We start from the raw sequence: 23383 nt of genomic DNA on the forward strand, positions 1-23383 counted from the left end.
GGATATCAGCCTTTGAAGTGGTTTGAGCTGGTTCACCATGCTTGGACCATGATCGTTTTCGACTAACGTTGTTGTAAACAATCCATTTTTCATCTCCAGTTATGATTCGTTTTAAAAACGGATCGAATTCATTGCGTTTAAGGTGCATATCACAAGCGTTGATTCGGTTTGTTAAATGAATTTCTTTCAATACATGTGGTACCCATATTAAAATTGACGCTCTAAAGCAAGCTAAAAGTAACAGCTGATAACTGACAGAAGAAATAATGCAATTACAGAGTCACAAGCCGTTGAAAAAATTTGTCAACGCCGACTATATTACTACTATATTACCGACAATTACTTTTTGGGCAACCCAAAAGTAAAATGTTTGGCCTAAATAAAACAGCTGTTTTCGAGAATTCGAAATTCCCTCTCCCAAAAATTTCCTCTCCCCATTCAATCAGAATAGGACGATTTTATTCGAGGGAGAAATTAATTCCTTGGGAGTTTATTCCCAAGGAGTTTTCAGAATTGGGCTGTAAATATAACTTTTCAAAGTATCTCGTAAAACAGCATGGATACCATCATTGTTTATGAATACCGATTAAAAAAAATTTGTGTGTATTATTGCTCTGGTTAAAACTAAAAAAGATTTTGAGAAGAGAAATTCGAGGAAGAAAAAAGTACCTACAGCCAATTTCTGTCGTTGTTGTTGAAGCAGTGAGTTGTGTCTTCATTTCATTTCATTTCATTTATTAACCAAATATGTAATATAAAGCCAATAAGGCCCATAAAATAATTACATACAAACATTTCAGTAACCTGAGTATAACAGATAATTAAATTCATTTCTTAATATAATATAGCGGCAAATTAAATAACAATTTTTTTAATTTACTATTTATAAACTACTCAACGCTTTTGAATTAAAAACTTGTTTTACACGAAAAGGGCTTCCCAGCCTGTTTCAACTTCAACTTTATCGCAAATTGGTGTGGCATTTGAGGAGAATTTGTAAGAGCTGTCAAATGTGACACTATTTTGGGATACTTGATGGTCGGAATTTGTCACTCCGTCGATTATCACTTTCAGCTCCCTACACACATCATACGAGTATGTAGTGAACAATGTGGCTGAAAATTTAGTGGCAGATATCTTCTGAAGCGAAAAATAGACGAGTTCGTTGAGATAGACGTTCAAACTATCGCAGATGTCATCAATGGGTGGGGGACTGATGCCATGATCGTACAATCTATGCCGTCTGAAGGGGGTGGAATTGAGGATAGGTAGAGGTTAAACAGTGCCGGAGATATCACCGCGCCTTGGAGTACTCCTTGTTTCATTCTACGATGCTTCGACTTCTTATCCCTAAATTCCACAAATGACTGTTTGGCTGCCAGTCATAATTCGCGACCCAGAGTTTCAGCCCAGGCTGGAGGGAGGTATTGACGATGTCCGTAAATAGTTTGGCATGGCTGACCGAATGCTTTCGATAGGTCCAGTGCCACCAGGACCATCGTCGTCGTTGCCGTTGCAGCCACATTTACATATGGAGGTGGCGATCCTCGTCAAGCTCCTGTAAGTGAGCAAGCTTGTTCCGGTTCAAAGGACCGATCGCCGCGGGAGCAGGTTGGCCATTGATTATTTAAAGGCGCCAATAACTCTCCTTGTCATATCGAGCATCATAGGCACTCAGTATTTGTGCCGCACTGACTCTCATTGAGGACAGTTGTCAAGTACTCAACTCCAGGTTGATCCCGATTTTTCTGCATCAGTACAAAGATTCCAACGTCTTGGATATTTGGCGCCACGGATTATATGTCGATACTTGTTAAATATATATATTTTATTTCAAACGAAACATTAATTTATTTTTTTTTTTTTGCTAAAGGTTTTGTTATTCTGTTGTTAAGGAAGAAAAAAAATTATTATAGGCATTGACAAAGAGAATGAAATTAAATTTTGACCGAAAAAACTAGTCGAAGGCGAATTTCACATTTCGTGGAATATTGCAACTTATTCGCCTTCGAAAGTTTGATAATAGAAAAATGTTGTGGTAAATAAAAAAAAAAATGATATAAAAGTAGGTCCCATACTCTTTCGACAATTAGGCTCGATTTGGTTTAGAATGCAAATATCTTATATGTGGATCGTTTTCGTCAAATTTGACGGTCGAATTCGACTTCGACAACCATAATACAATTTTGTAAACATTTCGACTGGAACTCAAGACTACAGACCTGCAGTCAGCGAGGGACATTTACAGCTTTGGTGTTTTCTTAAATTATTTTTGTATAAATTTATCAATACAACGAGAAAATAGGGATTGATTCACCAATGATTAACATTAAAATATTAAATTTTTGTTTTTTCATAATTACATTTTTTATGAATAATTTTATAATATACAATATTCATATATCATACAATTTTTACTTAAATTTAATTTCGCTGTAGTTTCGAAATAGTAGCAACGGTTAGGGTGTGTATAGAAAGGAAAGGGAAACCAACGTCGTACTCTCTTTCCCCTCGCGTTCATATAAGTTCCACTTTCCACTATAATTTGGTTTTAAATCGAGTCTTAGGGGTAATGCTACCAATTTTTAAATTCCTATGTTGCGACCGTATCCAAACTCTAAAAAGACAACGATCTAGTCGATCAATATAGCTCGTGGTCCACGACAACGCGATCCAGCACATTTGGCTGGTGACTGATATACTTGGGTGTGGAGTGACCTTTCTCTTCGAACATTTACTGCAGTCGAACTAAAACGTCTATCGTTTTGCCGGTATTCACGCTTGTTGTATTGGAAATATCACAATTGATCCCCACAGGTTGAACACATCTAACACATTCTGGAGTCCTTCTACGTTTGTTTGGGCGAGGGGGAAACCCTTTAATTTGAAGACCACGGCCTGGTATTCAACCCTTTCAAGGCCTTTAAAGTGCATGCTCCACTTCTACAGGTAAAGCGTGCTTACCAAGCGGCTTCCTTGCATATAGCCTTGTGGATTCCTGACTGGCATGGGATTGGGATTTCACTGCCCTCAGCGATAGGCTGGTGGCAGACCGTTGCTGCTCCGTGGGACGACTGCTTTGAGCGTGTATCAAAGCGTTTTGCAATACCTGTTGGGTTATGCTTTCTTTTTCTCGTTGATTTTGTATTGTAATCTTCCCAAGGACGATCTGTACTGTTTTCGAATGAGTTCGGGTTAAATTTGGAAAAATCAAATATCGCTGAGTTGGTAAGTGTGGCCACATTCGCTTATATTGCTCCCTTTTCGCTTGGATGGGTGGATGGTATTGGCACCAACAGGAATTGCACCGGTGGATTAGCCAACGCGTCCTTTGCTTTCAACTATTTGTTGTTGTAGCCACATGTCTACATGTGGAGGTCCAAAAGACCGATCGCCGCTGTAACATAATGGCCATTGGCTATTTAATGGCGCCATTAACTCGCCTCGTCGTATCGATTATCATAGACATTCAATATTTACGCAAGACCCGTTGCCGCCCGGCTTCTCACTGAGAATCTCGGCTCGAAACCGCTAATTGTCCTCTACTGCAATTGCAGCTACTCCGTATGAAGCATTCCACTATTCGCAACCTGTAGACGCACCCGGTAGCTCGCAGCTAACACCACACAGATCGGAGCTAGAAGCTAGAAGGCAAGAAGTTCTTGCCTTCTTTGCACATCCATTCGCTTTTCACCTTGTTTATATCAAACAATTCTTTCTATAAACCAAAGTTTAATTTTTTTTCTGCAACGCTCGTTGTCTTTCAGAAGTTTTGTTAGTTTTGCACAAATGGCTTGATCAGATATATGTGGGTAATTCAATATTTTGTTCCATAGGGACTAAAGCTCTAGATCGATCCTATCTTTCCGTTCTTTGGTAGTGGACTTAAGAAATTTGAAGCGTCCAATGACGTGGTTTTTCAGGGACATGCGACACCGTTCATCTAATGGTCCATCAGCAGTTATCACATTGTATCTTCATGATGGTGTTTGAAACTGGGCTAGGTTCCTTGTTCAGGTTTTATTTTTCTTATCCGTGTTAAAAGAGCTCTTCTTGATATGTATTGTATTCAATAACTTGTATGGAAAATGCCATCCCGTTATTCAGGTTTGTCTGAACTTGTTAAATGGCACAAAACGACCAATGAACAACTACAATATTTATATTACGTATTTTAAAATATTTTACTAACAACGGAAAAACACAAATCAAAATTAGTTTTCTACCGCGATCATAAAAATGGCATAACCTTTTGTTTCTCACTAATTTTCGTGCTTTTTTTTTTTTGAAAGTTAAGGGACTGAACACATTTTTTTTACAAAAATATTATTTCAAAGAGGTTTCGCGTGACCTTTCTTAATATTTATTTTAGTCATTAGTTGACAAAGTTCATTCAATCGTGCAACAGGATATAATTTTAAGGAAAAAAAGTCATCACTCTAGTGTACACATGTATATGTAATTTTTTGTTTTTTATTGAAGTTCATAGTTGGATTTTTTTCATTTACATTTTATATAATAAATGTATAGAAGTCTATGCAGCCCATTATTTGCTAAGTTGTTATTTTAAATAATAAGCCTCAATTAAATACAATTTTCAGTCACTCTCTTCATGTTGTTCATCAGACATCACATTTTGTGGCTGATCTTCTACGAATGTCGCATTAGACGTTTGTTGCAATTCAAGATTTTCTAGATATTCTTGTAATCGGTCTTGAAAGAAGTTGATATATGTTTGTTTTTGTTGTGACGTAGCAGGAAAGTAATGACCTCCATTGTGCTCCAGAACTTCAACGTTCTTAAAGAGGTTGGCCAATTCTTGACTCATTTCTTTGGGTATTATTTCATCGGATAACCCATATATGTGAAGGGTAGGTATAATGACCGATTCCTCATAGGCACTTTTGTGAACTAAACTCCCCGAAAGGAAGCCGGATGACAAGATGGCAAATTCCGGTTTGATCGAAGTTACTGTGATAAATAAGAACTTCAATCTCAATATTTTAGAAATTTTTAGTGTTTTCACTTACGCTTCTTCTTTGCCAAACCGCAAATGAGGCCTACAAAGCAGGCTCCCTGTGAAAATCCCAATAGACCTTGAAATGGTCCTTGTGTTTTCCAAGTCTGTTCAACTAACTTCAAACTTTCTTGAAAGCCAAACGCAGGACCGTTTTTATTAGTGCCTTTAAAGGAACCATCGTCATTATTAAACCACCAACTTAGCTGGTCCGCTTGAGGTTCGGCTCCCTCTTCCAGAGGCTTCGCTTTGTGAGGAGCATCAACAAAAACAAATTCAGCATATTTATTTACGTGCTTTCGGAAAGATCCTAATTTACTTTTAAACGCATCTCCGTTCTGACGGTATCCATGTAAGCACAACACCCGCACTTTGTCAGTTATCTCCAAAGTATTCGATGATGAGTCCTTCTGCTTTGACGAGGTCGCCTCGTTGGTCATTGCAGTGTTTTGCCAAACATAAAATTAAAATGAATCAGCTGTTAGGTTGGCTGTTAAAAATGCACAGATATCAACTGCTTAAGCAATGGCAACAATAGGTGCGTATAGCATAAATGTAATGGGCGTGTTTTTCTTAACGGCAGGTACGCTACTCTACGAAATTTACGCAAACACTGGCGACAGACAAGAGTACATTCATTTGGCCAATCTGTCACATTGTGTGCTACTAAAGCATAAATTCTTTTTTAGCGCTTAGGACTAAGATAACACTTAAAAACAATTACATACTCCTTTAGTAATATGAAGTCAGAACTATCCACATAACATTTCTTGTAGTTCATAGTTTACTCAAGCAAAATATTGAGTGTATTATCTATCCAAATCAGTGAATAGTGTAACTCTGATTTTGAGTATGTTACTATTGGGTTGCCCAAAAAGTAATTGCGGATTTTTGGTTTAGTCGGCGTTGACAAATTTTTTCACAGCTTGTGACTCTGTAATTGTATTCTTTCTTCTGTCAGTTATCAGCTGTTACTTTTAGCTTGCTTTAGAAAAAAAGTGTAAAAAAAGTATATTTGATTAAAGTTCATTCTAAGTTTTATTAAAAATGCGTTAACTTTCTTTTTAAGCCAAGCGAATAGCCAGCATTTGTAGCGTGTCACCCTATGTCTGATTAGAGAAGAGCGACATCTGGGTTTGAACAGTCTGTTTTTTTTATGGCAGCTGGTGAATGCAACCCTGCGATACCAGCATATGTTACCTCCACATACAAAGGTAACTACTACAATGAAAATCGAGGAAACCATATGTTGTTTGTTTTTGCTATTTTGGAAAACAAAATTTTATGATGGTTCCTCGGTGGACATGATGGCTTGGGGGAACCATGATGGACAGTAAAGGGAAGATGACGAGTTCTTTTTGGATGGAGCCGTGCAAGCAGTAAGAGGTGGTGTCATCAGGAGTGTAGAAAGTGGTGTTTTCAAAAAGAGAGAAGGCTTTTTTTTTTTGGTTTTGGATTCGGCAGAGAAAAGGAGGCGGAACTGGCTTTTACCCAACAACAAAGAAAAAGACCAAATTCAAAGTTTTAAAGTGATTTATTGAACTTTCAGCACATTTGCTGAAAGAGGAAAAAAAATTAACTATAAATTATTGAGAAGCTTTAAAAGCTGTAACAAAATAAATGAAAATAAATACAAATTAAAAAAACTAAAGAGCTGAAAAAGAAGATTATGAAAAAAAAAGGTGATTAAAATAAATCGAACTGAAAGTTATTAAAAGCTGAAAAAGAAAATCTATGAAAACTCTGGAAAAAAAAAGAAATGTTATCAAATTAAATAAAAAGGAACCTGAAAAGGGAAAAGTTTCGAAACAAAGCCAAAGAACCTGAAAAAAAAAGGAAAATACCAATGTAATAATAAAAGACCTGAAAAGAAAAGAAAAACTAAAAACCAAATCAAAGTCAATAGTTAAAAATCCTAAACTTGAAAATCAAAGACAATAGACACCACTAAAGTTGATCACAAAATAACAAAAAGCCAAACGCGAAAACATAAAGCTACACCTCCACCTCCTCTGTCCATCGTGGGAAGCTCTATATCAAAAGCACTGGTCAGCCGACAGTGCTGCAGGTACCCTTTTTCCTCACAAACACTATTGCGGGACGTATACGTGAACTTAGACGGACGGACAGGACCTTGACACACATATTTCCTACGAATAAAAAGAAGGTTATTTGTTAATAAAGCGGCTAGGCAGGCAAACACCAGACACTTACCTTTCTATAAGTAACACAGCGCTAGAATAAATAGGCGCTGTCCTCAGCTGTTAGGTCGAGCTCAACCTAGGGCCAGGGGGTAAAGATTCTAGACCTTTGGGGCGGAAAGGAGCCCTTACTGCTGTTGGTGTTCGCTTTGCGAACTTAGGCCTTTAAAAAGGAATAAACATGTAAGACATAAAAAAAAAAGCCAAAGCTTTTATTTACGGGAAATACAATACAGCCGGAATACACATACTTACCACAACCAGACGGACGGACAGACAAGAGGAAAGCGTGGGCACTGCTCAGCCGCCCCAGCACTGACTCCAGTTAGGAGAGACGACCCTGAAGGAAGGCCAGACACCAAGAGAAGACCCAATACACCTGTGGAGGAAGGAGAATTTTATTACTATTTTTCTCTTTGAAGGAGAGGAGTCTATATAATTGAAGTTTTTTTAATTGCCACTATGCAATTCCTTGTTTTGTTTTCTTTGCTTTTTCGTTTGATTGAACTTTGTCTGGCAATGAATTTTTGATTTGGCTTAATAAATACATACCGTTTATAACGTTTGAAATGAAATTCGCCTTTGCCTAGTTTTCATTTCACAATGGAGGAGTAGTTATTTAAGGTAAGAAGGGGGTAGTGCACCAAGCTGTAAGGGGGGATAAGGGAGACCGATTCTGGGGTATCCAAAACTGTTGGACAACGGATACCATGGTTGGGGTGGGCCGTCCAGGGCACTGTAGGATGTCTCAGTGCCCCCTGAAGAGCGAATCCATAGCGGAAGGTGCGAGTAAGAAGGCGAAAGACATGCCTGCCTTAACATAAGTGGGACCCTGTGTTTTTCATTTCCATCCAGAGCTGGTTTGAAATTTGAATTTTTGGTCACCTGTCTCTGGACATGGTGTGTTGGCAAGAACCGCGCCCCAGACTGAGCCACAGCCGGAGCTCTAACGCCAACAGCCAGCGCTCGCCAGCACACTATGTCCCCTTTCTCCGCTGAGATAGTTCGGACCCTCCGGGGTCCACGACAAGAATGGCGCCCAACGTGGGGCTCGAGTTATCGGGTTGACCGCATCATTTTATCGCCACAGCCAGCAACTGATCGGATTTCGGTTACCGGATTGAGTCCCGATCGTAAGTTTTCAAAAGCTTGGATCGCGTGCCAAACTGGTGGTGACTGGAAGCTGGTTAGATGCAGGATGTGGCACGGTGTTTTACTAATCTTTAACTCCCGTAAGTCACGAAGCTTAAGGATTTTGGTATCCGCATTTCGTTTGCGACGGGCCTGAGGAGAGAAGGAGATGCCATTATATACAATAGTTAACTGCAATAGCCCAAATTACTTTTGCTTACCTGTCCGTCCGCTTAATACAATCATACCCATGAGCCAAAGCACATGAGACGTTGTTGGGTTTATCTTTATGTTTTCAACAACAGCCGTGTGGTTATGTCCGTAGGTAGCAAACGTAATACCAATATACTACAGCATCTCAGGGTCATACAATACATTACGGCAGAGAAAGCAGTTTCCGGATACGTTTGGAGAAGTCCTATTTGGAAACTTAGAATGCTTCGCTTATCCGCTTAGATTTGCTCTTCTCTCACTTGTTCCCCACCTTATAGTAGGATATATGCACTACACTTTCTACCTTGTTTGTGAATTTTGGTTTTCATATCTGCGTTTAAAGAAGAAGACATAATTAGTGTATTTAGAGTTTGAGTTGGCTGAATTTGGTAATTTGGAATTGTCATCAAGTTTAATTAGTAGTATAGGTTATAGGTTGGAGTAGGTTTAATGGTCAATACCAGAGCAAATAGTTACACTAGTGAGGTTCCTGATCCGACCACATCGGCTATGGCAACAACAACAACCATAGTAACCAACATGGCGACAGCCATTACGACCACAGCAGCAGCCTCGGCAATGGCAATGGCCACAACAACAGCAACAGTCACCCCCATGATGGTCACGTCCGCGGTTTCCAGTCCAGCCTTGTCGGTATCGGATATGTCGGACGTACGTATAACTCCGGACACGCCGGAGTTCAGCAGCTTGACAGCTCAGACGGTCCAGAGAGAACGTAGAGAGAACCGGGAGACGAATGCTGCACGCCAGGCGCTTTACCAAGCTCCACGAGAAGGAGGTTCCCTAAACGCGGTCATAGATTCGGCCATTGGTGTGGGACAGTTAGAGCTCATCAGGTTACTCGATGAGAAGTTGAGGCAGCTGGTACCCCAGCTTGTACAGCAGAGCTTGGCCCACTTAAATGTTCCGATGGGCACAGGCGTCCCACAGACAGCGACCGCACAACCAGCGCAGCCACACACGGCCGTAGGCCAGCAGATACCACCATCGAATCGAATTCCGAGAGGCAGCGAGTACCGAGAGCCAACAATGAATCAGTACCAAACCTTTCCAGCCGTAGACGCCCCGCAGAGACCACCGGATGGGTGGCCATCCCCTCATCCACCACCGGAGCAGTACCACCTGGGTGACAGAAACACATATCTTCCGAATGCTGTAAACGCGCCGGCGCCACATTACCCGCAAGTTTCGCCTATTCCGAATCGTCAGGCCATTAGAAGAATAGATGTGGAGAAATGGCGGGTGAAGTTTGATGGCACCACGAAGTCGATGAGCGCCGAGGATTTTATGTTCCGTATAGAACAGCTTCGGGAGGATTATCGGTGTGAGTGGGATGAGGTGCTGGTGAAGTTCCCACAGCTGCTGGAGGGACCGGCGGAGGAGTGGTACTGGATGCAGAGGAGGTTGGGGTACATTCGCAGTTATCCGGAATTGAAACAGGCATTCCTGCCGCAGTTTCGGAAGTTCGAGAGCGACTTCGATATACAGAGGAGGATGATGGACCGAAGGCAAGGGTCCCACGAGTCGTTCGAGGACTTCTGTAACGCTATGCTGCGCCTTCGCCACCAGCAACGGGAGCCCATGAGGGAGGAGATGATGGTGGAGATGATGAAAGGCAATCTCAAACAGGCAATGGCGGCGCTGGTCTTTCCGATAAGAATGTATGGGTTGCAGCACTTCAGAGAGGAGTGTAGGAAGGCGGAGTTGCTGCTAGCAAATCAAAGGCAGTTCGCTCAGGCACACCGCCAGCAATTTGCCCCTAGAGTAAATGAGCTGGAATATGACCAAGAGGAGCCGGAACTGGAAATAGAAGCCATCAGTAGGCAGTCCAATTATATCTGTTGGAACTGCCGGGAGAAGGGCCACGGTTTTGTGGACTGCCCATCCACCACAAGGAAACTGTTTTGCTATGGGTGCGGGATGGAGAACGTGGTGAAACCCAAATGTCCGCGGTGTCAGGGAAACCGACAAGCGGGCCCGAGAGAGGGGGAAACGCGCCCGAAACCGATGCACCCCCAGTAGTAGCCGATCATGTGGAGCAGGACTCCGCTGGAGTAACTATTTTAGAGAATAAGGATAGGATTAAGAATGAATTGGAGAATGAATTAAATTCTGAATTGAGATTAAAGGAAATAACGCCTTGGACCATAAGGAGGGCGAAGTACCAAGAGGTTAGAAACAGAATTTTTAGCGAAGGTAACCTCAAGGTGAATAAGACAAGAATTGAGTAAGGGCGTTAATGCCAAACTCAACAAAAAGTATTTGAGATGTCGGATTGTACGCCCGGTGGGAAGATGTCTTTACGAGATTGAAGACTTGAAAGGCAGGACAATAGGGGTATACCACGCGAAGGATCTTAAGCAATAGGCATAACGATGATAGATCGCTATACTACGGCGACACCTTTGATGAGGAAGTAGCAATCACTTACCTGGTTTATGGTACTTTCCAAATCCTCCTTAGGAATCCAAGGATAGTAGATGCAAGGCAATAGAATAGTAGGCTGTAGGATAAGTATTGAAATGAATTAGAATTTGAATTATCTTTTAATTTTAGATTTAAGGATACTTAGCTTTAGTTTTGGCAGGCACGCAGTTTCTGGGTTAAACTTAGATTTTTTTTTTTGTTCGCCTTGGGCGGCAGTTTAGGCGAAACCGTCTATAGATGGTCATTTGAATTGCTTCCATAAAATTCCTTGCAAGTTACATCCCATGGTCAACAGGCGGTGAAGGACGTGTGTGTGTGTACGATGAGTAAATGGACCTAGAGGATTGGAACTTTATACTTACCTTATACTTACCTGAATTATCCGTCGGGGACTGAGAGCGACGAAACTCGTGGTCTTACGCAGTCGCGAGTGCGGGGCCGCCAGGAGTGTTCCAGTGGTGTAATGTGCACAGGGGTTAGAACGAGGTAGTGCCATTTCTCTCTGCCTATCTGGGGTGCCTCGACCGCCGGAGAGCTCGCTGTCAACCTCGCAGTGGGTGACCCGTCTTTCTATCACTATGGCATCTTGGACATGGAGCGCGAGTTGCGGCGGAAGGCGTTTTGTCCGGACGAGAGATTGTCATCTTTCGATGCCGGCCCCAGGAGATCACTCAACCACGGTAGAGCCTCTTGACGACCTCGGTGTATGTCGGGCCGACCCGTCTTTCTATCGCTATGGCATCTTGGACATGGGGCGAGGGATGCCGTGGTGAGTGCAAGTAGGGGGCTGAGAGGAGTAATAAAGAATACGCCGTGGCGTATTATTTATTTGACAATTACCAGTTCATCTGCCCTGGGCACATTATGTCGCTGGTCCACGTCGGGTATGGTCCGTGCTCTCAAGCGAAGCGGCCGATGCGAGTTTGGTGTCGTTGCAGCATCTGGAAAGAGAACCAAGAAGAAAGTTTGTTTAGTCAAAATGCAATTTTTTTTCTAAAATTATTTATTATTTTAAGATTTTCCTTTGGTTTGATATTTTTAATTTTTTAGAGGAATTTTTGTTTTTATTTTTTTTTGAAATTTAGAATTTTGAGGAATTTTTGCTTTTGAATCTCATTGTATTTTTATCTTTGGGAGCTTCGTAGTTTTTTTTTAGATTCTTGTTTTTTTTTGTCATTTAAAATTTTTCTGATTTAAATTAGCGGCTTGTTATTTTCACTTATTTGACCAAACGAAAATAGACTTTAATTTTGTTTATATTGTTTTTTTTAACATTTTTAACTTTGGTGTATGTATTTTCACTGAAATAATTCTTTTGTTTCACATTAATTTCATTCAAACATTTTAGCTTTGGTTCCGAAAATTTTCTTTGGTAGAGTTTTTTTATTTTTATTTCGAAAATTTCTAATTTTCCATTTCCTTTAATTTTTTTGTGTTTACACAATTTTTATAAATTTTCTTTTATTTTTTTTCTCCCGTTTTCCAAGTTGAGATTTTACCTTGATTTTACTTTAACTTTCTCACAACACTTTCACTTTGCGTTCATTGAACTTATAAATGATTCACAGCATTTCATTATCGTTCTGTTTCTTTCGATCTGTTTAAATCACAAGAAGAAGAGAGTGTTAACACCTGTTCTATGTTTGCATTACATTAGGCACATGACACACACACATTTTCCGCAATTGTTTTTGTTGGTTTCTCACACTTCACTTTTTGCGGAGTAATTTGTCTTGGCACTCAGTTTGGTTTTAGCACCCCCACCTCCATTCATGATTTGAGTGGTTTACAGATGATGGTAGGGATACCGTAAAGTAATACGCACTTAAAGTCACACACACTGGCACATCAAATTAAACCGTTTTTTTTTTTTGGTTGAATTTTTTTTAGTTAGTTTTTTTGTAGGTTACGTTTTGCAAACCACATATGATTTGTACATAACCACTTAAATTTATTTTTCTGCCAATTTTCACTGTTGGTTATTAAAAATTTAGGTTTTTACCTTTTTTTTTTTCCCTATTAATTCTTTGTCCGGCATTATTTACTGGCCGGTGCCTGTTATTTTAGTTTACTGCCGTTTGGTTCCATTCACACACACACAGCACCGTATAACAATTTTTATCTTATAATTCACTTTTTCATGGGAATTCCTCCACGGCCGGCATATAATTTTCTATACATTACACTTTTGTTTATTTACATTTCATTTTTATTGCGTTTTGTTAGGCAAGTAGAGTTTTTTTATTAAGTTTTTTTGGCGTAGTTACTCGTCCATTCATTTCTATACACACACACACGCACACACGTAAAGTTTACCGCACTTTTTTTGGTTTTTTTTTGGACGCACCTTGTAATTTTTTTTATTCAAAGCATTTTTATATGCTTATTTTATTTTATTTTTTTTTCGTTTTTATTTCACAATATTTAGTTTTACCACTTTTACTTACCTTTTAATTTAAATGCTTATTCAGCATATTTTTTCCGTCCGTCCGCTTTGGTGATATAATTAATTTGATCAAGGTATGTCTAAGGAAGGTATAACTGGTTAGTCGAGTACCGGATAGGTACTACTCGACTCAAGGTATACTTATAGCCCAAGGTACATTTATTGGAGAAGAATTACTTTTTCTTAAGGAGGCTACACCCACTGAGATAGGTTTGACTAATGCTACGTTCACACGTTATGTTATTATATACATGACAAAAATTTGTTTTTCCCTCCCATCCTATGACGGTGACGTCTAAAGGATGATTGGGTTTGTAGCGTGTCACCCTATGTCTGATTAGAGAAGAGCGACATCTGGGTTTGAACAGTCTGTTTTTTTTATGGCAGCTGGTGAATGCAACCCTGCGATACCAGCATATGTTACCTCCACATACAAAGGTAACTACTACAATGAAAATCGAGGAAACCATATGTTGTTTGTTTTTGCTATTTTGGAAAACAAAATTTTATGATGGTTCCTCGGTGGACATGATGGCTTGGGGGAACCATGATGGACAGTAAAGGGAAGATGACGAGTTCTTTTTGGATGGAGCCGTGCAAGCAGTAAGAGGTGGTGTCATCAGGAGTGTAGAAAGTGGTGTTTTCAAAAAGAGAGAAGGCTTTTTTTTTTTGGTTTTGGATTCGGCAGAGAAAAGGAGGCGGAACTGGCTTTTACCCAACAACAAAGAAAAAGACCAAATTCAAAGTTTTAAAGTGATTTATTGAACTTTCAGCACATTTGCTGAAAGAGGAAAAAAAATTAACTATAAATTATTGAGAAGCTTTAAAAGCTGTAACAAAATAAATGAAAATAAATACAAATTAAAAAAACTAAAGAGCTGAAAAAGAAGATTATGAAAAAAAAAGGTGATTAAAATAAATCGAACTGAAAGTTATTAAAAGCTGAAAAAGAAAATCTATGAAAACTCTGGAAAAAAAAAGAAATGTTATCAAATTAAATAAAAAGGAACCTGAAAAGGGAAAAGTTTCGAAACAAAGCCAAAGAACCTGAAAAAAAAAAAGGAAAATACCAATGTAATAATAAAAGACCTGAAAAGAAAAGAAAAACTAAAAACCAAATCAAAGTCAATAGTTAAAAATCCTAAACTTGAAAATCAAAGACAATAGACACCACTAAAGTTGATCACAAAATAACAAAAAGCCAAACGCGAAAACATAAAGCTACACCTCCACCTCCTCTGTCCATCGTGGGAAGCTCTATATCAAAAGCACTGGTCAGCCGACAGTGCTGCAGGTACCCTTTTTCCTCACAAACACTATTGCGGGACGTATACGTGAACTTAGACGGACGGACAGGACCTTGACACACATATTTCCTACGAATAAAAAGAAGGTTATTTGTTAATAAAGCGGCTAGGCAGGCAAACACCAGACACTTACCTTTCTATAAGTAACACAGCGCTAGAATAAATAGGCGCTGTCCTCAGCTGTTAGGTCGAGCTCAACCTAGGGCCAGGGGGTAAAGATTCTAGACCTTTGGGGCGGAAAGGAGCCCTTACTGCTGTTGGTGTTCGCTTTGCGAACTTAGGCCTTTAAAAAGGAATAAACATGTAAGACATAAAAAAAAAAGCCAAAGCTTTTATTTACGGGAAATACAATACAGCCGGAATACACATACTTACCACAACCAGACGGACGGACAGACAAGAGGAAAGCGTGGGCACTGCTCAGCCGCCCCAGCACTGACTCCAGTTAGGAGAGACGACCCTGAAGGAAGGCCAGACACCAAGAGAAGACCCAATACACCTGTGGAGGAAGGAGAATTTTATTACTATTTTTCTCTTTGAAGGAGAGGAGTCTATATAATTGAAGTTTTTTTAATTGCCACTATGCAATTCCTTGTTTTGTTTTCTTTGCTTTTTCGTTTGATTGAACTTTGTCTGGCAATGAATTTTTGATTTGGCTTAATAAATACATACCGTTTATAACGTTTGAAATGAAATTCGCCTTTGCCTAGTTTTCATTTCACAATGGAGGAGTAGTTATTTAAGGTAAGAAGGGGGTAGTGCACCAAGCTGTAAGGGGGGATAAGGGAGACCGATTCTGGGGTATCCAAAACTGTTGGACAACGGATACCATGGTTGGGGTGGGCCGTCCAGGGCACTGTAGGATGTCTCAGTGCCCCCTGAAGAGCGAATCCATAGCGGAAGGTGCGAGTAAGAAGGCGAAAGACATGCCTGCCTTAACATAAGTGGGACCCTGTGTTTTTCATTTCCATCCAGAGCTGGTTTGAAATTTGAATTTTTGGTCACCTGTCTCTGGACATGGTGTGTTGGCAAGAACCGCGCCCCAGACTGAGCCACAGCCGGAGCTCTAACGCCAACAGCCAGCGCTCGCCAGCACACTATGTCCCCTTTCTCCGCTGAGATAGTTCGGACCCTCCGGGGTCCACGACACATTCACTAATATTGGGTTGCCCAAAAAGTAATTGCGGATTTTTTAAAAGAAAGTAAATGCATTTTTAATAAAACTTAGAATGAACTTTAATCAAATATACATTTTTTAAACTTTTTTTTCTAAAACAAGCTAAAAGTAACAGCTGATAACTGACAGAAGAAAGAATGCAATTACAGAGTCACAAGCTGTGAAAAAATTTGCCAACGCCGACTATATGAAAAATCCGCAATTACTTTTTGGGCAACCCAATATAAGGTAAAGTCACTTTCAAAAACATAAGGTGGATATGTCCCAAGAACATCATTAAGATTGTCAAAATTTGTCTATTGTGAATGTTAAAAAATGTCAGTAAATTTTTTTTTTTACAAAATGCAGCAAATTGCACATCCACGCATTATTTTTTTCTTTTTATTTCACATCTTTTCCTAATACTGCTTGATATGTGTAAATTTTGTGTATTTTATTGATTAAATTTTGTGTATTTTATTGATTAAATTTTGTGTATTTTATTGATTCAATTTTGTGTATTTTATTGATTCAATTTTATGTATTTTTTAATTCAATTTGAATTTGAATATGAACAAACGCACATTGCAAGCAAGTAAGAAAAACGTAAACAATAAAAAGTTTGACAAGCTTAATGACGAAAATTCAAAAAATTCCACGTCGGCTGATCGCTTGGGGTAACCTTGTTGAGTGAAACCTGGCGATCGGCCGACATACAATTTTTTTTTAATTTTTGGCAGTACTTGACATTGTGGATGTCAATTTGTTCTTTTTTTTAATTTATTCTTTGTTTGCGTTTTCTTCCATTTCATAAGAGAACGAAGATGACAACAAAGAGAATGCAAACAAAAATCTGACATCTTGGCGGCTGTAAACACATTTTCGCGTGAGACCACCTTTTTAAATCCGCCTTGCATTTTTTTTGTTGTTTTCTTCTTCCTCGTATATTCTTTGCTCACGTACGCAAAATTTCTGCACACGTACAAACACACATACACTCATTTCTTTGTTTGTGTTAGCAAAATGTCGATCACCTCTATGGTAAGATGGCGTATTGACCCCTATGATTTGTGGTTGTAGTACAAATGAGACCACCTTTAATTGTTTCGCCATGGCATTTAATCAGCAGTGTAAAAGTGTTTTAACCTTCTATTAGTACACCCTGACACAGTGTAAATGGACATGATTTGTTTTTGAATTTACTTAAATCAAGATCATAAAAATTTCAATGTAAACGTGCTATTAAATCAAGAAACTCTTTTACTAAAATCATTTTAAACAAAATTTTTAGTAATTTGCATTGAAATTAACATTGGAAATGATATAAGCAAATTTTTAGAAATTCGTTTGCAGCAAAATGCGCATGGTATGTAACTCAACTAAATGAACGCATGTGAGCGCATTTGATTGCTTAAGCACGCATAAGTGGAGGGCGTGGTATGAATAATAATAATAATAAATATTGAGTGCACTATCTGTCAAAATCAGTGATTAGTGCAACTCTGATTTTGTGTACGTTGCTAGTTCGAGCCAGTTTTCGTTGTTTGTGTATTTTATCGTTCCTAACTAAAATACACACACGCAACCAATACTCGTCGATACTGCAGTTCGCGAGAAAAATTTGTGCTCAGCTGTTTACGGTACCCTACCTGGTAACTATGTCATGATTGTGTTAACCCTCTGCAAATGTTTACTGCGAACAGACCTTTTAAAAGCGTTTCAGTAATTCCATGCACTGTTCTACGTTTACGACAGTATAACCGGCTAGACATTGAAAATGTTTTAGTTACCCTATTGGCACCTTTGTCAAAACCAGCTGATTGCTTTTCCCTCGTTTTCTTATGTAAATTTCTGTAAATTTTTTAGTTTATCACCGCATTTTGTTTATTTTGGTCAATTTCTCATATTTTTCTCGCTCTTTTAATTCTTACAGCCGATTTGTTGTATTTTCATAGGAAACCACAATACATTCGAAATGTTACTAACAGTTTCGCTCTTTAACAAGGGCTCTTTCTTGGGGTCTTTGATTAACAAATGCAGGCAAGTTGTACGAATTAAAAACGAAAAGTCCTTAAATATTAATCTGAACCCAAACTTATCCAATACTCCAACAATCGCACCAAATGTCCCTCTTGAATCGGCCATTGCATTTACTAACAGACCACTTGCACCACCTGCGAATATAAGTTTACGCGGCCCTCCCTCGGTTGCAGCTTCTACAAAAGTAACAATAGAGGAAAAAGTGGGTTTACCAATTCGACCTAAAAAGCCATTAACTCCATACTTTCGATTTATGAAAGAGCTTAGACCAAAAATAGTGGCGTCTAATCCTAAAATGTCGCTCGTTGATATAGTGCGACAAGTATCAAAAAAATGGGAATCTGCGGATCCTTCATTGAAACAACGCTTGCAGGAAGAGTACAAAAAAGAGCAACAGGAATATGTAGAAAAGCGTACCAAATACGAGTCCAAAATTACAGATGAGCAACGCAACCAGATAAAGGAACTTAAGCAAGAAAAAGTAGAGGCAAAAGAGAGACGCATGATGAGAAGACGAATTAAGGACTTAGGACGTCCTAAGAAACCAGCATCGGCATTTATACGTTTTATTGCTAAGGAAAGAATCAGAACGCCACAGACAGCCCAACAAACTTTCCGTGAATGGCACCAAGCTGCAACACAAAGATGGTCAGTTCTTTCACCGACAGAAAAAGAGATTTACATGCAAGAATCTCGCAAGGACTTTGAAACGTATAGGTGAGTTTACGTCAAATGATAGGATTTTTGGCAATTCATATTGAAAAAGGTATTTGTATTTACAGAAAAGAAATAGCCCAATGGGAGGAGAAGATGATACGTTTAGGTCATATTGATGTCGTTCGTCAAACAAATTTAATTGACCCACCTGAAATAAAGCCCAAGAAGCGTTAAATAAAATGCCTCTTCCTGAAATTGAAATCATCAAAACCATTGCTTGGTACTTTTATCCAAAGCCCTCATCATTATCGTTTGAGTTATTTTTGTTGCCTTTTTATAGGAAGACTTTATTTAACAAAGTCTGGTATTAATCACGTAATAGTAAGTTTTGAAAAATTGTATGCTTGTTCAAACTAAAACGCATACGACTGAAATGTTCAATAAATCTTTGGATGGTTTGTAGAACAAGAAGAAAGAATTTTAATGGGACTCAATTTTGTGAAAATGTTGGTATTTACAATAATAAATTGCATTTATTTCAAAATGAGCACTTTATTAACCCCAAAAACTGCCAAATTCTGAACACTCCCTACACAGCAACAAATAAAAATCGATTTCAATCACAAAACTAATTCATCCAATTACTCTTTTAATTGAAACTGCTTCAACCACGAGATGATAATTTCAATAACCGTTTTTGAAGAAATAGATGAAAAAATTGGATATTCAATTAAAAAAAATGATTGAAATTTTTTAAATTTTCGATTAATTTTTTTATTGGATATATTAAAAAGTGATTAAAATTTTTAAAATTGTGTTTGGCTAGAGGTCCGTGGGCTAATTTACAGAAAAATCTCCCGTAGGTTCTCAAAAAAATTTCGGGTGTCGGGTAAGGGTGCCCTATAGATTTGTTGTTATTGCCGTTGTAACCAAGTTTTCATGTGGAGGTGGCGATCCTCGTCAAGCTCCTGTAGGTGAGCAAGCTCGCCGCGGGAACAGGTTGGCCATAGGTTATTTAAAGGCGCTAATAACTCATTCTCATGTCGAGCATACTCGACTGCCCGCGACTGCAGTTACAGCTACCCCGGGAGAGCATTCCACAATCCGCAATCTGTGGACGCGCCCGGCAGTTCGCAGCAAAGCTTCTCGGGACAGCAAATCGGAACTCAATGTTCCAGCTTGTGTCGTGCTCACAGGTATCCCGTGCCGGGTGTTGTTATTGTCGTAGCAGTTTGTTGTGCACTGCAGCCCTTGGCCGATTAGTTATCAAATTAATCGGGCACGTAGAAGCGGCTACCATGGTATTTCCATAGATTTGTCGAAATGTGGGACGTATGGACCTTTAATATCGTCTTCCCTTTAAACTATACGGGACAAAATAGCCTTTAATTGAATTTACTTAGGTAACGTTAGGTTGAGATGAGGGTGTGGAAGTTAATCCGCCTCATGCCACTATGGACATACACCTAAGCCAGTAATCGGCTTGCTGTATGCTCTAAATACTAAAAAAAGTAAACTCGAAAAAGAAAATCTAAGTTAGGAATTCTATGCTACTTACAAAATCCTTAGTTGTGTTCCACGCAACTAAGTTGGTTCATGTATTGGTATTGTGTCCTGTCATGTATTGTTAGACGCGAAAGCCGGACAATGACAAAGGAAATGCTCCAACGTCTCGTCATCTTCCCCACATGCCCTACTCATGCTATCACTTGCCGCACCGATTTTACAAAAGTGAGCTCGTAATCCTCACGATGTTATAATACGTAATCCGTATTATAACATCGTCTGCATAGTTGACGGGGAGGAAAGTCAGCATCCGTAATAAGTTATTTATGGTGGTCACACAAAGAAGTGGCGATAAAAAACCCCCTGTGGCGTACCCTGTGCCACTTTCTCCATTATATTTATGTCAAGGGAGGATTGGATCAGTGTCTTGGTCCGCACATTATTAAACGCTCCCTCGATGTCAATGCAAACCGCCATTGTGTACCTCTTGGCATCGAAAGATTTTTCTATTTTATGCACAACCTTGTGCAAGGCACCGACCTTTCGTTGACATAGGTATGCTGTTTGTATTTGAGCAGTTCGCTGTATGTCCTATTCTTTATAATGGTATCCACAATACGTTTCATGGTTTTGAGTAGAAATGACGTAAGGCTTACAGGCCTGTAGGTCTTTGGTGTCGCATTACTTGCCTTGCCGGGCTTGGGTATAAATGCCACCCTTGCCTCCTGCCAGGCTTTCGGAGTATATGCAAGTCTTAGGCACGCTGTGAAAATACAGGCCAGATGGGGCGCCAGATAGTCCGCCTCCTTCTGTAATAACACCGGAAATATTCCATCAGGTCCAGGTGACTTAAATGGTTTGAAGTTCCTTAAGGCTTCTTTTACCATAAATTTTGTTATGATAAGCCTTCTAACAACCTTATTAGTCAACGATTCCGGTGTCTCCGTGAGTCCCGTCTATCATGAGGAAAATGCGTTTTTATCAAAAGCGTCAACACGTCCTCCGTTGTCTCTGCTCTCACTCCCATGTCGTCTACTAATGTTTCAGTTTGAGAGAAATTTTTTCATCTATCGACCTGTTGGTAGAAAAGATTCCAGGAGGCACGTTTGCCGCTCTGCTAATCTTATTGTATTTCTTGAGCCGTGTGTATTACACATCCCAGTAAACTTTTTTATGACGTGGTCTGTTGTTAAGTCTGCAGACCTCCTCCCCAAGATACGACTCTCCCTTTCTCGAAACAGTCCTAATCCTGTTGACATTGTTGTCAATATATTCTATGCTTGGACAATCTAAATTATCTTTCCCAAGTCTTCTTCTGGCGGGACCATCAGAGAAATTTTCAGCGGTGGTTTTTCCCCTACTAATGCTGGCAATATTTGTGAGGTACTATGCCATGTGAAACTTCTCTCCAAAGAGGTGTCGCACTGCGGCACGACGTTCGGACTCGGCTATCAAAGGGAGGCCCCTTATCATTGAGCTTAAACTTGAATCGGACTGCACTCATTGATATGTGAGAAGTTTTCCCTTGTTCCTTAGTGGAATGTTCAGGGGCAAAATTTGCATTTGCAAGTCTTCTTCTGAGTAGTCTTCCGAATTTTGTCCAGCTGGTTTTTAACTTATTACGGAAGCTTATTGGATTCGGGACCGTGCTATTCTAATCTTATTCACTGTTGCATTCGACATTGACCACTCTGGGGAAAATAAATAATTTAAATTTTTATGACAAATAACGCAGGTCCTCGGCTCGCAGTACCAGTGTTAGCATAGAAATATTAGTAGTTGATATGGTTCAGTCCAGAAACTTTATTCCGGGTCGTCCATGGCTCCTGAATTAAGGCAATGTGTAGCTGCCTCCATCCCGTGGAGGTTTATCTCAATAATTGGTCCTCCATTAGATGGGCTTCTTGGGAGTGGGTGATGGTCTAATCGTCTGCTCCCTGTTCTTGAGGCTGCATTGGGTTTCCCATCACTGACTGCACTTCGTGATGTTTTAATACAAGGATCTTTGCATATCCTAATCTTGAGAAAGCCGGTAATGGTTCTATCATCGAGTCCCTATTCGTAAGGCTGTATTGAGTCTACCGTCCCTGCAATGCCTGATGTTCCAATATTAGGATCTTTGCCTACACTAGTCTTCAAAATTTTGAGTAAATGAGCTTCGTGGGAATAGGTTTTGGTCTCATCGTCAGCTCCCTGTGCGTTAGGCGGCATTGAGTTCTCTGTCACTGCACTGACAGATGTCCATCCTTGTCTTCCTAATCTCGAGAAAGTCGTTGATGGTTCCGTCGTCGATTCCTTTTACGTTAGGTGGTGTTGGGTTTCTCGCCCCTGCACTGCCTGATGTTTTAATATTAGGGTCTTTGCTTATCCAAGTCTTCCCAATATTGAGGGAGCCGGAGATAATCTCGTCGTCGGCACTCTGTCCGTTAGGCGGTATTGAGTGTCCCACGGTTCAGTCAATATGAGGATATTTGGCTATCCTAGTCTTCACAATCTTGAAAAAGAACGCCATGGCCCCTTAGTACGCCATGCCTTTAGTCTTAGCCAAACTTGTCACGGAGACTTGATCAATGCCCACCACAAGGAGAGTTCCTTCCTCCTTCTCCTCCCTGTGGAAGACCTCCCATTTCTCCACGGCCAATTCTTGGTTTTGCTTGTTTAAGACTTTCATCATGCGTTCCATCGCGGTTTCTCCCCCACATCCTTGTAAATACCGTCGCTTTTGTGGATACTTCCAACGAGATTTTTGACGGTATAAATACATTTCGCTGACGCAAAGTACATGTCCCCTCTATACTCGCAGCTCATAATTCGTATGGGTGAACCCCCTTCAGAGTTTAACACATGTTCGATAACCCTTTCGTTTACCAAATGTCTCACCTGCGACCGACGATCTGGTAGAATCCTACCGAATGCACAGCCAATACCGATGACTGCATAAGTCATCTCATCTCTGTTGTGCTTCCTCACCACTCTGACGTAAAAGGGCGTTTCTCAGCGACCATCTTCTCCTTCCATGATGGCTATGACATCCTTTTGGAAGTCACAGTCAGCCATGAAGACTCAGGGGCCGTGCGCGCTTCCTTCGTTCTTGTTCCAACTTTGTTTCCCTCCGCAGGATACTGTCTGGAGTCTCCATTGCAGGGGCTGGCTTTGTCTTCCCAGAGTACTTAGAAGCGGGGAGCTCTTTTTCTTCTTAAGCGTCTTGGCAGTGGTACACTCTTCGGGAGATCTGATTCTCTTTCCAGCTTCCGTAGAAGT

General features: G+C 40.0%; 2 protein-coding genes and 2 long non-coding RNA genes across 5 annotated transcripts; 1 reads left to right on the top strand and 3 right to left on the bottom strand.

Annotated features, from left to right (window-relative positions):
• Positions 1-4438: 4438 nt before the first annotated feature.
• On the bottom strand, positions 4439-5526 carry LOC106090860 (esterase GA18864). The gene is made up of 2 exons (XM_013257195.2): positions 5031-5526; positions 4439-4971 (listed from the first exon to the last, which is right to left on the bottom strand). Exons 1-2 carry the CDS (start codon positions 5455-5457, stop codon positions 4598-4600), a joined length of 801 nt encoding a protein of 266 aa, XP_013112649.2. The 5' UTR covers positions 5458-5526; the 3' UTR covers positions 4439-4597.
• A 586-nt stretch (positions 5527-6112) lies between these two features.
• Positions 6113-9085, bottom strand: LOC131994907 (uncharacterized). Its single transcript, XR_009396944.1, has 4 exons — positions 8571-9085; positions 7474-8502; positions 7232-7381; positions 6113-7167 (listed from the first exon to the last, which is right to left on the bottom strand). It is a non-coding gene; the product is annotated as an uncharacterized LOC131994907 (long non-coding RNA).
• Positions 9086-13775: 4690 nt separating this feature from the next.
• LOC131994908 (uncharacterized) lies at positions 13776-15903 on the bottom strand. The gene is made up of 3 exons (XR_009396945.1): positions 15139-15903; positions 14897-15046; positions 13776-14832 (listed from the first exon to the last, which is right to left on the bottom strand). It is a non-coding gene; the product is annotated as an uncharacterized LOC131994908 (long non-coding RNA).
• Positions 15904-17670: 1767 nt separating this feature from the next.
• LOC106090859 (transcription factor A, mitochondrial) lies at positions 17671-19248 on the top strand. Of its 2 annotated transcripts, XM_013257194.2 has the most exons (4): positions 17673-17762; positions 17853-17959; positions 18080-18676; positions 18742-19248. In XM_013257194.2, the coding sequence occupies exons 2-4, from the start codon at positions 17895-17897 to the stop codon at positions 18848-18850; spliced, it is 771 nt and encodes a 256-aa protein (XP_013112648.2). In that variant the 5' UTR covers positions 17673-17762; positions 17853-17894; the 3' UTR covers positions 18851-19248. The 2 variants fall into 2 exon arrangements, with proteins under 2 accessions (XP_013112646.2, XP_013112648.2); XM_013257192.2 differs by having other exon boundaries at positions 17671-17762; positions 17853-18676.
• The last annotated feature ends 4135 nt before the right edge of the window (positions 19249-23383 follow it).

Source organism: Stomoxys calcitrans, chromosome 2, assembly GCF_963082655.1.
Source record: "Stomoxys calcitrans chromosome 2, idStoCalc2.1, whole genome shotgun sequence".
Taxonomy (NCBI): Eukaryota; Metazoa; Arthropoda; class Insecta; order Diptera; family Muscidae; genus Stomoxys; species Stomoxys calcitrans.